At 38.5% G+C, this 16,653-nt stretch overlaps 1 protein-coding gene across 4 annotated transcripts; it reads right to left on the bottom strand.

The window, feature by feature from the left end:
- Positions 1-951: 951 nt before the first annotated feature.
- Positions 952-14,680, bottom strand: tap1 (transporter 1, ATP-binding cassette, sub-family B (MDR/TAP)). Of its 4 annotated transcripts, XM_047362067.1 has the most exons (14): positions 14,633-14,649; positions 14,321-14,462; positions 12,374-12,706; positions 11,540-11,744; positions 11,293-11,407; positions 9,930-10,060; positions 9,534-9,739; positions 8,724-8,921; positions 7,527-7,655; positions 7,252-7,446; positions 7,005-7,178; positions 5,259-5,418; positions 3,809-3,945; positions 952-3,711 (listed from the first exon to the last, which is right to left on the bottom strand). In XM_047362067.1, exons 3-14 carry the CDS (start codon positions 12,692-12,694, stop codon positions 3,481-3,483), a joined length of 2,202 nt encoding a protein of 733 aa, XP_047218023.1. In that variant the 5' UTR covers positions 12,695-12,706; positions 14,321-14,462; positions 14,633-14,649; the 3' UTR covers positions 952-3,480. The 4 variants fall into 4 exon arrangements, with proteins under 4 accessions (XP_047218023.1, XP_047218025.1, XP_047218024.1 ...); XM_047362069.1 differs by lacking the exon at positions 14,321-14,462 and having other exon boundaries at positions 14,633-14,680; XM_047362068.1 differs by lacking the exon at positions 14,633-14,649 and having other exon boundaries at positions 14,317-14,536.
- Positions 14,681-16,653: the final 1,973 nt, after the last annotated feature.

Genomic DNA, 16,653 nt, shown 5'->3' with positions numbered 1-16,653 from the left:
CTGGTAAAACTGGGAATTTTGCTGACTATAAAACTAATTAGTAGAGGGGCAGGTATGGTTGAAGTCACTGAAAAATTATGAACAAAATGGTTATCCCCAAATATTTATCCCCAAACAAAACCTAAAATAACAGTTTTCTGATGAGAAGATGAGAGGTAGTGAAGGCGTCTTCAAGATGTCCAAAATGGTCCACAAAAGTGGCAATATAGCTCTCTCCCTTTGTTGTTTGAGACATTAGGACAAAACATTATTGGAAGAAAATGTGATAACTACCATGAGTCTAGTCCCTCACTGCCATAAATAGAGTAGGATCAAAACATATTTCAAAAGGACGTTTTCCAACAAACCCATTAACAGTTAGTGAATTTTTCAGCAAGATGGAGATCAATGTCTAAAAGCAGAAGTGATAACAATATAGCTTAAAAACATCCCTGCAGCCAGTCAACTCCCCAGATCTCGACATTACTGAGAACCTCTGGTCAGTTCACAGAAGCAGGTGGAGCAACAAAAGCCAATCAACTCTGATTAACTCCAAGCACTAATAATGACATGAAGTAATTTGGCCAGAAGTAGACTAGCATGTGTGAGTGAATTGCAGTACATATAAAGGATTAATACTGTAAACTTTTGACTCTTTACATGAATTTGATGTATTGTGTTTGCTAAAACATTTGTCGAAACTTTTGAAATTAAAAAAGTGTGAAAATGTAAAAAGAAAATCTGATGAAGCCAAAAAAACTATTTTCAGTGAGTGAAAAAAATCAAGAGTTTAAATTTGCTTTTATAAATTGGCTGTTTTTAGCTCGGCTAAACAGTACAAATGGGCAAATTACATGGTATTGTGATTTTGAATGGCAACTGCATAAAGAAAGATTAAAACACCCTATAAATTATGAAAACAGAAAAATACATAAAGAAATACTTTTGATGAAATTTCAAAAAGCAGCAAAACCAATTTAACAATTGTTTATTGTTATTCATCTGTTGAACCCAACAAAATAATTTTATAATAAAGCCATTTAAAAATTTGCAAAAAGAAAAGCACAGAAAAAAAATAAAAAACATGTAGAGATTATGCACAAACCAAATCCTTTATCACAAAATAAAATCCACAGAAAAACTGAGCAAAATGAGCTCTTTTACATCTGTTTTGTAACCAGCTGGAGTATTCAACATTTCTTATAGCAACAAATATACGCTGGACGTTTTTAAAATTCCTTTTTAGCACCTTTTATTCTTTTATCAGGAATTTTCTGGTTTTGTGTTGTACTGTATTTGTTATTGTCTTCATATATAAAAGTATTTATAAAGGTCCCTAAAGACTCTTTCCCACTTAAGTGGCTGTGGGGTGATTTTAAAGCAGGATTTTGAAAAGCAACAAGACCAAAGAAAAACAATTACTAACATGTTCGAAAGAAAGATAATAATATAACCCAGAGTTTCAACTTAGCCTTGAAGTAGACCTACAAGTGAAAGATTATTGCTCAGATAATGTTCCTGATTAGTAACATTTCAGCATTGCTGGTCAGCTTTAGGGAACTATGTCCATTGTAATGATTAGAGCTGATTCATGAAAGCCATGTTTTGATTTTTATATGAATAAAAAGCAACAAAAATCATTTCATTGTTTCTTTATTACTGTATGGGTTTTTCTGGAGTCTCTGAAGCTGATGTATGTAAAATTAATAGGTTTGCACTGTTATACATGTTGTATATATTACTGTGCCGTGTAACCAGTCCAAAAAACCCTTTAAACATTTTAAAAGTTTGCAAACTTTCTAGACCTCAATGTGAAATATAGAAAAAAAACTGTCCACATAAGTCTGACCCAAGAAAGGCAGGCAAATGAGACCTCATCTGTTTGTGAGGATGATAAAAACTGGGGTTATATTTTAGTTGTAGCAGCATTACAGGGATGAACATAATCATGTTTGGTTTTCTTTTGCATTCCATGCAGTATGAATTTTTTACTTTCCTTTATATATATAAAAAAAACCTGATCTTAATAATTCACATTTTTAAAAACTGGTTAAGATGTTGTCAAAAGTATCTTAGTATTTTGATGATTACAAACCCAAAAATTGAAATAGCAAAGCAAACGTAAGCCGACAGAGTAAGCAAGCTTACTGGTTGAGACTGAAACATGTCAGTTGTTCCCTCTAACACACACTGGATCAGTCATGCTCAAGTGTGCAAAGAATGAAAGGTTCGCTGGACTTCAGCTGTGGACAGTGTCCAGACTTCTGAATAGAACAGGTTCAAAAAGGATCGCTGGGGACCATGCCTTGGAGAGTTGGCTGCTGCTGGTGTGGGTCAACAGAAAAATTTAGGGGCATACTCTTTGATGCACAACCTGTGCTGCTGGTGTGCACTGCCTTTAAAGGTGTAATCATACCAGGAAAGTCCTTCGGTCCACTTGTGTGGTCTGGAACTAAAGCGGACTTTATTTTTGACGTATAGTGCGATTCGCTTACACATTGTGCTTTTTGCAAGTGAACTTTAACTTGTGATCAAAGCATGTGTGACAATTGTTGCTCCCATTGGACAGAAATGACTATGGCGGGACAGAGCAAAGACCGAGAAATGGAGGAAAACTACCATGGAAGTAATGCTTGCTGCATTTCTGTTTTGCATATTTGTGCAGTTATTACAACTGCAAAATCAGTGTGTCAACAGTACCTCACTCAACAAAGGATTCAAGAAGTTCTGTTCTACATGCTGCAAGCTGACAATGACGATGTGCTCTGCGTGTCCTGACCCACTGCATGCTGGCAGCAGCGTTGCTGAGGAAAAGACAGCAGATCAGGTATGACTTCCTCCTGTTAAAGGGGAGTTTTCCTTTCCACTGTCGCTACATGCATGCTCAATATGAGGGATTGCTGAAGCATGAGCGACTGCCAACTGTCGCTTCATGCTCTTCCAGGAATGAATGCTGCAAGTCACTTAGTTGATGTAATCTGCTGGGTTTCCTCTGAAAACATTTTAACCAATTTGAATAATAAACTGAATTTGACTGTACTTTTCTTGTGCCGTTTCTATTTAACAGTATAAATAAAAGCCTGGTGTGTTTTATTCTGATTAAATTAACAGACTATTTCTTGTCATTGGCGTCTTTCTGTTCTGTATAAAATAAATACGTTTGACAAAGAACATTTTAGGACACAATATGTGTGTTTTTTACACCATAAATAGCTGTGCAACACGATGTAGAACTTGACCACATGACAATAATAATAAATACACAGATTTTTTATGTTTTTCAGGTAAGATGTGGGGAATGCAAAACCTTTCATCAGAGGTGTAGTTTTCCTTGCTTCTAAGGTGCAATTGTGCTATTGGGTCAAACTCAAGAAAACATTTGCAGCAAAAACTGTGGTCTCCTATTGGGACTATTCATACCAATAAAGGTTTGGCTTGAGCTTTCACCCAAACACAAAATAACTATCCGACTTGTGGTCATTTTACAACCACTCAGACGGGTCACTGCTCGTCACTGCTCTCGTCTTTTGGACGTTTGAAGCCCTCTTCCTGTTTCTTTACCATTTCTGCATAAAGGCCACCTTTCTCCATTAGTACATCATGACTGCCCTCCTCCTCCACTGTCCCGTTGTTAAGGACAATGATATGACTGGCTGTCTTTGCGACACTCATCTTGTTGGAAATCATCAACACAGAGCAGTTCTCTGCCAGTTTCGCCAGAGCTTCACGGACCTGAGGAAGCAGGAGAAAGATTTGTCATTAAACGCAGTACAACAAGAAAAAAAAATACATACATATATATATATAAATATATCTATATATATCATACCTGGTATTCATTCTCTGTGTCCAAATCACTGGTGGCATTGTCCAGGATCAGGATTTTGGGATTTCGGATTAAAGCCCTGGCGATGGCAATGCGTTGCTTTTGACCTCCAGACACTTGACCTCCCTTCTCCCCAGCATCTGCATAAATGGAACACGTAAAGTTGAAAATGCCCAGTTTTTTAGTACCTATATATTAGAATAGCTAATTATTGGAAAAACAGGCCTTTTGATTGTTTTTTTTAAGCAGAAAAGTAATTTTAGAACACTTGTGTGATGCAAAGACAGCTTCTCACTAGGAATCAGACACTGCACTGAAGCAATTAGCATATATTGAGTGATTCCATAGTTTCACTAGATGGCTTGAGGTAAATGAAAAACAAAAAACACATTTCTGACTGGAAAATGCCAGTTTGTTTTGTAGGCGCTTACTGTAGCAGCACAGTACAGTGAATACTTTTACTTTCCCCAAAAGATCCACGTATGCAGGGAAAGGTGGTGAGATTTGTGTAGATGAAGAGGAAATAAATCTTCACACCAACCAAGTATTCAAAACATTCTGTGCCAAAAAATAAGGTAACATGCAGAATCTTGGCTTCAGGGAAAGTAACAGCACATAGGTGAGTTAAGAAGTTGGCTTGTGTTATTATGTTTCATTTCTTATGTGGCCTCTGTCAGTACAAAATGTCCGCTGCCTTCTGCAGATCCTGTCATTGAATAAATCAATGAACATTCTCTCCAAACCTTTCTCCTGCACAGTTTTATTAGATGCAGACTTACACATCTTTTTCCTCAGTGTTTGAGCAAAATTTAGGAGAGCGTTTGCCTGCCACTACAGTTTGTACTGCAGAATTTTAACTACACCCATCCACCATAAATGTTTCATGAGCGTGAAGAGACTTTCTAGGGCCAAACAATTAGTTTGGTGCTAGAAATGAGAGAAAACTAATTGAAGGCAGACTTACAGAGTGCCATGACAGAATTTCTTGGAATAATGTTTTGAGAGCTACACTATGTTACAGCAATGAAACACAATTCGTGTAAAAAAAAGATTTTGAGCTGCTTCCATTTACTTCTGCCGCATTTTACACAACTACTGCACTGCTGACTTCTATAAAATATTTTGGAGACACACACAACAGTAATTTCTTCCTCCTCCGTACTGAGCAAATCCCCAATTAAATTTCCATATGATCTCATATTGAAGCTGCAGGTTCTGCTATCATTACTTTCTCTTTGGGTGTTGTGTTGATGGACGAGTTTGGGGTCCCCCTCAAAATTGTCTGGTTTTACACTAAATTTGATCATAAAATCATACAATTATAAATTATAGCCATACTTTAGGATGTGGTATTGCAGAGCAGTAATCACTGGACAGTCTTATCTTCACTATAATATAACAACCCCATGATGAGTTCCTTTATTTTCCAAAATAGGGAGTTTCTGGGTCCAACCTGTGTCGTATCCTTTTGAAAGCTCCAAGATGAACTTGTGGGCACTAGCTTGTTCGGCAGCTCTGTACATGTCCTCGTCTGAGGCCTCCTCGCAGCCGTACTTGATGTTCTCACGGACAGAGCGAGCAAACAACACGCAGTCCTGGCTCACCACAGCCATCTATCAAAATACAAAAAGAAAGAGTCTTCAGTGGTTTAGTGATTCTAGACACCCTGAAGATACACACAGGTAAAAGGTGATCTCATGGAGGAGTGTAGGAGTAGTTTGAGCTTTGAATGAAGTTTCTAACTTATTACAACATGCGTCTAATTTAATTTATTTGTAATTTACAGATTTTTATTTGAACACTTTTACTGATGTTATGTTTCTTAAAGGTGCTGTCAAGCTTAATTCCAGTTAAATATTGTTCTATAAAAAGATGGAAACTGGGGGGTGTGGCGCTGATGGTGTAGGGGTTAAGCGCGCGACCATGTACAGAGGCTACAGTCCTTGAAGCGGCCGTCCTGGGTTTGAGTCCCGGACCCGGCGACATTTGCCGAATGTCTCCCCCTCTCTCTACCCCTCTTTCCTGTCTGCCTACTGTCAAAAAAAAAAAAAAAAAAGGCCACCAGTGCCGAAAAAATATCTAAAAAGATGGAAACTGGTCATCAACTAAAAAGTTCCGTGATGTATTTTTTAACTCTAGGCATTTAAAGAAACATATATTTATTTCTAACTAAGTGATGGTTCCGATGGTTTTTATTTTTCAGGATTTGATTTTTTTTTTTTTTTTTTCAGAATGACAACTTATGACTTAAGGAAAGACACCATGGTGTGTTCCTCCTTGAGCACTGGACCCAAAACAAAACACAACATGCACAAATGACATCCAATTCATAACCACCAAGATGTGCTGGCAAATAATAAAAAAAAGTTTCTAAAAACTTCTGTCTGCACTTCAAAATCTTAGCAAAAGTCCCATAAGTGCATGGAACAACTTTAAGTGATGCTGCGCACTGAACAATTTCGATCAATGCACACAATCCTAACATCTCCGGGAGTAAGCACCTCCATGGTCAGCAGCTTACAGTGTCAGGCACAGGGGAAGCAGGGAAAATAACACAGGAGAAAGAGTGCAAATGCAGCAGCAACACATGAAGTATTTGCTGGGAAAACAACAACTAGGTCGTGAGGTCTGGCTTGCGCTTTGGATTGTGCCTGCAGATTTATATTCTGAGCAAAATTCATAGTTGGGGCAGTTATGTGCCGTTTGTATTAGGAGAAATTTGAATTTAGATGCGTATTTACAAGTTCTGCTATATTTAAATTACTATAATAAATTATGTGAATCTGAAACTTCGTTCGTTTTATGTCAAACGTTAAATGCAATTTTCTTGTTCTTGAATTTATTTTGTCCAACAAAATCTTTTGTTTTCAAAGTGGGAATGAACAATTTGAAGAACTACCATCATGCCTCCCTCAAGTAGCAAATTGCTAAATGTGTCCGATACGTACAGTGTGTGTTTTTTGGTTTCTTTACTTTTTTGTTGAAATTATTTTTTTATTTATATTGTAATATTTATTTAAATTTTTTTTATTTTACTTGATATCATGATCTTAGCTTTAGTTTTTAGTTTCATACATTTTATATACAGTATTAGCATCATCAGGTTTTGTGAGTTTTTGACCATTAAAAAACTAGTTTTTACAGGTTACGTTTATATATTCCATCTGATTGTAAACCTAAATTTCTAGTTGCCACATACCTTGTCATGTAGGTACTGGTCTTTGTAGTTTTGCAGTGGTTTCCCATCCAGCAGGATTTCTCCAGACTGGGGCTGGTAAAACCTTTCAAGTAGCTTGATACAGGTTGTCTTCCCTGATCTGTTAAGTCCCACGAGTGCAGTGATTCGGCCCGGCATTACCTCCAGAGACACATCCTTTTATAAAAGAAGTTTCTGTTAAAACAAACTGTTCTGGGGAAGGTAAGCAACAGCAGAGAAGGGTACATACCTTAAGTACAAGACTGTTGTCATCTGTCTTTACAGAATAGGAAAACTGAACATTTTTAAACTGAACATGTCCTTTTAAGTTCTCAGGAGCCAAACTGCCAGGAGGAGGTATAGCAGGTTTCCTATCAAGATATTCAAAAATCTTCTGAGAGGCGCCAATTGCTTTTTTTACTTCTGGGTAGTAGCGCATGACAGCCTGGAAGAAAAAGAGTGCCGAATAATAAGAAACTTTATGGATAGAACTAAATGTTTCTCTTTTCAATGTTTGTGGCTCACCTCAACAGCAGAAGCAAACTGTAGCTCGTAGAGAACAAATGAGACCAGGTCTCCACTGCTTACGGCTCCCCGGGTCACCAAGGTCCCACCGTAGTACAAAATACACACCTTCAAGGCCAAAGTGGTCATCTGCAAGAACAAAAACACTGCTTTACAAAGAATGGCCCGCTACATTATTTATTGTTTTTCCAAATGACCTGTGTTTCGTTCATTAAAAAGCAGTCATCTTGAGCTGAGTCAGTTCACAACAGACTGCCCTATGATCTCCAAGAATGTTTGAACATCGCTGCTTTCAAAAACCCTGCTCCTTACCCTACCATCTTACCTCAGTGCCATCCCAATGGGTATCCCCTCTTCACTAAAAATGTACTTACAATCTACACAATTTCCCTATATACATTATATGAGGTTTCTAGAACTTCACCATCAGTTCCAGCTTATCTGAAACTGGAGGAAATGCTACAAGTATTTTTATCTTATCAGCAGCACGAGAGGATGCAGGTAAAGGGGTTTTCTGGATAAAGGACTGCTTAATGCTGAGTCTCATCCTGCACAATAATCCAGAGCAGAACAGGTGAAATAACGTAATAAAAAACAAACAAAAAAAAACAAAAACAAAAGTTGAATGTTTTTTACTGATCATGGTAAGGAAATCACACTGAAGTTTAAAAAACGGAAGTTGTTGTCATACATGTAAATCATTGTAAAAACTTGTTCTGATGTCTATGAGCTGTTCGTTTCTTTTCTACGTTTTCCCTCCTCATCACTACATACGCCAGGACTTCTCTTTCAGTGACAAATGCACTTTGCTTGAGAACTGCAGACTGAAAAGAAATCGACTTTCTGTAGTCCCCAGCAACCTGCGGATATGTGCAATTTGGAGTTGTAACATTAGGGTAGCGCCTAGCGATCCCCACGTACAATGGACTTTAGTCACAACTTCAAATAATTACCTCAGATGTTGTACAGCAGGTTTATTGTCCATGGCATTCCTACAAGCGGGAGCCTTGGTAAATATTGTGTCTCTTGGGGAAAATGAGCGAGGGGCAACACCGTTGAGGATCCCAATGTAAGTTTCTCACTTTCAGATCAAAAAGGACTGACCCCATTTCATATTCTACATACATTTTCAGTAACTAACACACAAATAAATGCTAAAAACAGCATATCACTAAGGTGTAGCAGTAATAAACTCACACTGTTGGCCCAGGTAGAAGCTGCATAAGCTACCGCCTCCTGCTTATTGAGAGAGTACGTTTCGTCCAGCCGCTGCCTGTACTTCTCTGTCTCACCATCCTCATTGGCAAAACTCCTCACTGTCTTCATGTTGGAGAAGGTCTCTGTGGCCACCTGGTTGGCCTTTGCCAGGGAGTCCTGTACCTTCACAGCAATAGTCTAATGCATGAAGACAACAAACTAAATTTATTTACAGCCCAGATTTATGCAGCAAGTGAACAAATATTTATCAGTTTATTAGACAAAAAAGGCATTCTGTTTTTCTATTGTGATGAGAAAGAAACAGACCAAGTGATCAACATATACACAAACGCAAAGTGACAATATTTACTTATTTACTAATAAAATAAATAAATGAATAAATATGTCAGTCAGTCATTTCTACCACTTCTTCCATAGTGGGTCGCATGGAAGCAGGTGCCTATCTCCAGCAGTCTATGGGCGAGAGGCGGGGTACACCCTGGACAGGTCGCCAGTCCATCGCTGGGCAACACACAAACAACCATGCACACACTCATTTACACACCTAAGGGCAATTTAGAGAGACCAATTAACCTAACAGGCATGTCTTTGGACTGTGGGAGGAAGCCGGAGTACCCGGTGAGAACCCACGCATGCACAGGGAGAACATGCAAACTCCATGCAATATAAAAATAATATAATATTGTGGTACTTCAATAATTTCACATCTAATAAATTATATAACAAACAAAACAAAACAAGAAAAGATAAATGGTATCCCAGTTGGAAAGTTTCCTTGAGTGACGTCACCTGGTGGAAATGTCCAGTGAGCTTAGGGATGACCCAGATGATGGGAAGTCCCATACAGGTGAGCAGGGTCATTTTCCACGACTGGCTCACCATGAAGAACAGCAGGAAGGCGAAACGCGCCGCGTACCACATCAGAAGACTCAGCTTCTCGCTCAGCGCCTCGCTCATGTCGTTGGTGTCCGTGGTAATACGGGACACAAGCTCACCTGAGATAAAACAGAGATTCAACATTAATCCAAGTTTTAAGCTGCCATAATGAAATGTGAAAAACTGCATTATTATTGCACAGAAATGTGAAATAAATATTTCTGACTTAGAAAAAGGTCATTAGGTCCACCACACTTAAAAAAATGCTTTCTATGGATTCAAAAACTTGTACATTGAGAATATTTCTACCTGTGGAAGTGGCATCAAAGAAAGCGATCTCCTGTCTGAGCACAGCCTGGAAAACGGCTCCCTGCACTGAGGTGTGAATGAGGCTCATTGTGACGTTGTAGGTCAGGTCGCACATAAACTCAAACACAGCACTGAAGCACACACAAAAGAAGTATAAACCACACAAAATGTCACCGGAGCATTTTAGAAGTGGAGTTACAGTGTAAGAGTAATGCCACATGTACAAAACCTTTAAAGAACCCATCACAGTCCCCACAATTTTAATTTTTAAGGGATAATATTATGATAAGTCATGAGGAGAGTTAGTCGTCTTTAAATAAAAATTCTCTTTATGGCATGAAAATAAAATAACGTAAATAAAAGGACATGTTTTTCCCAAAATAGTAGCAGTTTAAGATAAAAATATAACAATGTTTTTCAGCCTGAGACATTACTATGTAGAGACTAATTAAGAGAAATGAGTTGTTTTTGATATTTGAGGCACTCCACTCCAAAGCAATGCAAGAATAACTCTTTATTTTGACACAGAGCAGATTCAAAACCCACCTGTCTGCTTGTTTTCATTCATCATAGTGAAGCAGTTTTGGGTTCCTGTTGAAAAACAGCTGCAGTGTGCAGTAAGTGGTGGTATTGTGCCACGCGGGTCACAATTTGCACACTTTGAAGAATGATGTTGAATATGCCTCTGCGTGTGCCATGCGGGGTTAAACAATGCCATAATAGTAATTGTATATCATTTTATTTATTTAGCATTTTTACATTGGGAGAAGTTATTTGTTTCTTTTTAGCCTTTCTATTGCATGGAGGGTGAATTAACTGAAACACTTGCTTCTCATTAAAAAATTAATGAAATGTTTTTGTAACAAGACAAAACTGATTTAGTTTTGGATTAAATCAAACTGTTCGTTTGTAATATGGCCTATTTAGAGCTTTACTTAGTTGAAATAAGATTAACGTTTTTTCACTTCAATGAAGTTACTGGTAGACAAATCCTGCATTGTTGTGCACCTTACAGCATCCTAACTAACACTTTTTGTTGTTGTAACTAACACTCTCCAAACCATGACTGCAAAAAAGAGGTAAATATCAAATTCATCTGTCATCTGTATGTACAGCACTATTCCTCAAGGGATATTTTACCATATTACACTTTCAAAATCCATTCTCTATCTGCAGATCATCTATTTGTTCTATTATCTTAGTAATTTGTAGGTCTGTGTGGAAAAATCTGAAAATAAATCCAATATCTTAATGCTTTAGATAACATTTCACATAATAGAATTTGATGCAGTACAAAAATACAAACATCTGTTGCTTAAAAATGAGTATAAAGTAAATCTGCGATGAAAGATTTGATTCTTACCTGGCGAAAGTCAATAGTGTCATGATTGTGATGGCCTGGGAGAACGCATCGGGTGCTTCTTCATTTATGATCCAGTCTGCCATACGACCAGTGTACTGGGGAATAGCCATCTCACCTGCAGTCAATAGTTCAAATTATCTCCATACAAAATTTTGTGCTACACAAGGCTCAATGAAACACTAAACTTTGATTTAAAAAAAAACACTCAAACACAGAAGATTTTAAAGAATGCTGTTATCCAACGTACCATAAGATGAGAGAACAACTAAAGCCAACACCACAATGAAGCGCGGCGTATATGGCAGCATGTATCCCATCAGTTTCTTCAGAGAGGCTCTACTGTCCGGTCCAGTTTTTTCTTTCTTCTTAGTTGGACCCCTAGTCATAAAGGGTGAGAGGTATCGACTCCAGTAGAGCCACGCCACTGCTGTCACAGCATAACCCTGTAACACCTGGTACACAAAAGGATTACATCAGTTTTCATGCTTCAGATGTCTGAAACAAATGTATATTAACTATTTGAAGTACTTCACTAAATGGCAAGCAGCCTCTGAAATCTGCAGTTAAAAAGACTAATCTAGTTTTGGTTTCAGTTGTCTACCTCTTGCAGACATAAGGATAAAACACACTGGCAGCAAACGATTTAATTTCAGTTATTAGGACTATAACCTCTGGTGGTATCTGGATGGCGTTCACTGCACTAGTCATCTTTCTCTTCACTGTTCTATTTTCAAACTACTTGTGGCTCAGCATGGTGCATGTTCAACTGAGAGCCTCGATGACTGTTGTTCACTTTTGGACACCTTTGGACTTGCTGTACTAATTATTATGAAAAAGTATATATATATATATATATATATATACACACACACATACACTCTGTGACCTTTGGGTTGTGAACATTGCATGGGCTGATATTGTGATAATGATATATTTGCGATATATTGTGCAGCTTTAATAGTTTCACCTTGCTGTATGGCAAAACACCTTAGGGACCTTTTAATATCTTGTCTTTGGGCAATATACTGAAACTACACAATGGTCTTAATTTGCATCTATCACCACCAAAACACTAACTCACCCGTTCCCAGGAGTGCCATCCCCACAGTTCCCCCACAGTGGATTGGCCCAGCTGCCAGAGGAGAGTGGTGTACACTGGGAAGTGGAAGCAAAGGATGCCTATGCTTTGAAGCCCCTCAAAGCTTTTCATCCACGGGAGGCCTCCAGGATAAGTGAAGGCGAGAACAACCAGGACGAATGCCCTGGTCAGAGCTCCCCCCCACAGGGTGATGAAAGGATGGGTGAGGAGGAGAGGTGAGAGCTGGGCCAGGCGAATGGCGTGCACTGAGCACACATCCACGCAAATGCAAAGCAGTGGGAAGAAGTAGCTCATTTTCTTCATAACGTGTGGATTCTGCAGAAACAGAGACAGACACAGGCTCAGCTATAAAACATACACAGAGGACTGAATAGGATAAATATTCTGATTCCGCCTTGCAGAAATATCATTTTTATAGACAGTGCACTCATTTTGGCAAACCATATTGCTTAGGACAAAGTAATAGGAGGCATTTTAAAACAGGCACATTGCTGTGTAACCCCTGTGTGTTGTAGAAGCAAATCAAAAGGCATTTGTAATTGGATTTAAATCAGGAAGGCCAGATTAGAGTTTGTTAAAAAAGAGGCTGTGAGATTCTAGGAAAAAGTGTTTGAAATTAAGATGAAACTGGTATAAGAGCGTTGGCAAAAGCAAAGTGTGAAGTCAAAAAGTAACTGTCCAAGACCCAAAGCATAACAGTTCTTGTGTTAAACATGGTGGTGGTAGTGTTATGGTTTGGAGATCTGATCTTTATTGATTATGGAAATGCTAACAGCAGAGGCAAACTGAATTCTGAGGTTGCTGGATTAATCTGATCTGATTAAGGTTCAGTAAATTCCTCTAAACTTACTGGATGTTGGTTCATCCTGAAACAAGATAACGGTGCCAAAAGGAAAGGAGGAAAAGAAGGAAAAATAGAAGTCTGTCATCCCATTTAAATCCATCTTATAATGCATTTGATTTGCCAAATGCCAAAAAAAAGAAACATAAATGGGATAAATCTCCACCGTTGGAGCTGTTTGCAGCAGTAGCTTTGCAGAGCATCACCAGATAAGATACTTAGCTGACTTCAAACAGTTATATGCAAGGGATATGCAACAGAGTCCTAAACATGATACGTAGGCTGTTCAAAAGGTGCAAGGCTGAACCAACAACAGAGGCTGAGGAAATACAGCTGAATAGTTAATTCTCCATCTTATCTGACCAGAGCAACTGCTTCCACATGCTGAAGTGTCACCTACATGGCTCATGGCAAACTTTAAAAACAGTATTTCTTATAATATTATCCTTCTGTAGTGTGAGTGGCTATTTGCTGTCTTGGCAACACATTATCCCACCTGAGCTGTGGATCACTGCAGCTCCTTCAGAGTTACCCTGGGCATCTTGTCAGCTTCTCTGTTTAATGCTCTCCTTGACTGTCCAGTCACTTTTGGTAAGTTTGCAGCTATGCCATACTCTTTCCATGTTTAGATGATGGGTTGAACAGTACACAGTGAGATGTTAAAGCTTGGGTTCTTATTATATAACCTAACCCTGCTTTACCAATTATACTTCCCAATTATACATTACGTTGTGTTGATATATCACATAAAATTCCAATAAAATATATAAAGGTTTCAGGTTTTAACGAGATTAACTCTGAAAAATGTTTCAGTGCCTCTTTGCTTCTCACAGAGAGCTCTTTAATTTTACTTTCACTTTGACCAAATGAGTGTTTTTTTTTTTTCTTTCGTTTTCACCAACATGTTTCTCCAACACTGCTAAACTTTAAATAGATACGGCACAGGTCAAGAAGACACGAACAAAACATATCCCTAAAATCTAAATATACTTCTGAGAAACTGTAACCAGATCTGGTGTAAACTACAGTGAGTGCAAGTGCTAACTCTGTTAAGCTAATGTTACTACACCGAAACCCAACGTACTTACTTGAATTCCTCTCCACAAGGTGAGTTAGCTGTCTCGGAGCCCAGAAACACACCAATAGTAAACCAGAACTATCCAAAATAAAGCTGTAACGCTTCTGACTTGGAAGTCTGTTAGGGACGTGTTTGGGCTAATCGATCTGCGTCTGCAAACAAGAGTGAAACTGAAACCAATTATTTATAGCTCTGCATCGGAAAGTCCCTTGTAGGTCTGCCCAACAATGAACGCCAACTAATGTATGTTATTTTCCAACTACTGGCCATTTTACCATGATATTTTATTTTCAATGCAATAAATAAAAGTATAATTTTTTACCTCACTGCTGTGAGACGTCAGGGGTGACGCAAATAGTCCAACAGCGACGCCAAGTGGCACTTTGCTTTAACTGCATCTGACTGCTCTGTGGCCAGAGCCAGAGCACATACGACACTGTCTGTGGCTATGGAGCCCCATGCACAATAAGCTGCAGAGAAATCTGAATGCTGACAGCTTTCTATCAGAACCATTATGAACTTCTTCAGCAATTTCAGGTACAGTAGCTCATCTGTTAAATCCGGCCGCACGAGTCAGCCTGAGCCCCCCATCTATTTCAATGAACCTTGGTCACCCATGACCTTGTCACTGGTTCAACACTGTTCCTTCCTTGGAGCACTTTCAAAAAGACCGATCACTACAGACCAGTAACTCCCAAAGGAGCCTTCAGGTTTGGAGATGCCTTGACCTCCAGCCATCACAGTCTGGCTGTGTCAACCGCATCAGATTTTCCCGATTGACCAGTTTTCCTGTTTATAAGACATTAACTTTTAGGACAAAATGTTTAGCCTGCTTTCTGTCTGATGTGTTCGACTAACCAATGCCAGGATGAAGAGATAATCAGTGGGTTTTTTTTTTTTTCCTGTCAGTGGTGATGAAGTTACCCCTCAATGGTGTATCCATGCTACCGTCGGTTGTCAGTAGCGGACATATGTTCTCTGAATGAATGAATGAATGACACATATAATTTGTAAAATGTTAGTGGTTTTGTATCTATATATTTTTTGCATGTAACAGCCAGATGAAGTCAGTTCCGGAAGTATCATTGTGTTCCTTCTTTGTCTGAAGTCAGTATACACACAATATAAACTGAAATTATTGTGTCTGTGAAATATGTTAAATAACTTTTAGAAAATCTGTGACAGGTGGCCATTTTAAAACTACAGGAAGTCCTGTGTCACCTAGCAAAGCAACAACCTGCTTTGCTTTGCTGCTAGCCTGGCTGTTAATGTTGCTTATGTCATTTGGATCCCTAAAAACCCTTTGAACTTTGACAGCTTCCTTCCTTATTTCCCCTTCTTTCAGGTTAGAAGGATGGCAGAAGCAAGGCTATAAATGTTCACACAATTTTAGGGCTCCTCTTCCAGTTGCCTATATATCACCACTTTCTTTGTGTATAGGTTAGAAAAACAGCAGAAAATTGACACTTTAGAATCAGAACACCTTTTTAATCCCAGAAGGGAATTACGTTTTCGAGTATTTTTTTTTGTTTGTTTGTTTGTTTTTTACTTTTTATACACATGAGTGATGTAAAAATATTAAAAATCTACCCTTTTTTAAAAGAAAAAAAAGAAACTCCTCCCTAAAGATAACCAATAAAAAAAAATCTTTAGTGAGGTTCAATCATGAAATGGTTACTATTACTACTAAGCATGTTTCTGCTTCTTATTTCTTCATTTCTGTCACAATTTTAGTGACAGTCTAAACAAACCTCTCAGAGTTTTCAGAAACACCACACAATGAATACATAATATGCATTAGTTTGACCAGGAAAAGTGTGCTGCAACCTTTGGTAGCAATATGTTATAACATTCAAGGATGTCACAAGGATTGAAATATAGGGGTGCTTAGCCCAGGGACTGCAGGAAGCCATGTATGTGTGCAGTGCTGACCAAAACATTTTCATTTACAACTGCCTACATTTTGGTAACACTGATAAAATTATGCATATCTTGTACATTAAGATTTAGCCAGCGCATGTTAAAATTAAATTGCTGTGGTGCCAAACATCATTACTATTTGTAGGGGTAAACAAAAGTCCATGATCTGATGCAGTAATTTGGAGGAACCAACTAACCTAACAGTGATGTTTTTGGATTGTAGGAGGAAGCCAGAACACCTGGAGAGAGCCCACACACGCAGAGGGAGAGCGTCCAAACTCCACGCAGAAAGACCCCAGGCTAGGATTCGAACCCAGGACCTTCTTGCTGCAAGGCAACAATATTACCAACTGCGGCAACATGCAGCCCCAATCCACGTTTTTGTTTTTGAAATTGCAAACTGCAAAAACACACAAAGAAAAT

The sequence above is a fragment of the Girardinichthys multiradiatus genome, chromosome 3 (assembly GCF_021462225.1).
Source record: "Girardinichthys multiradiatus isolate DD_20200921_A chromosome 3, DD_fGirMul_XY1, whole genome shotgun sequence".
Classification (NCBI taxonomy): Eukaryota; Metazoa; Chordata; class Actinopteri; order Cyprinodontiformes; family Goodeidae; genus Girardinichthys; species Girardinichthys multiradiatus.
This window is presented reverse-complemented; position numbering and strand designations above follow the sequence as displayed.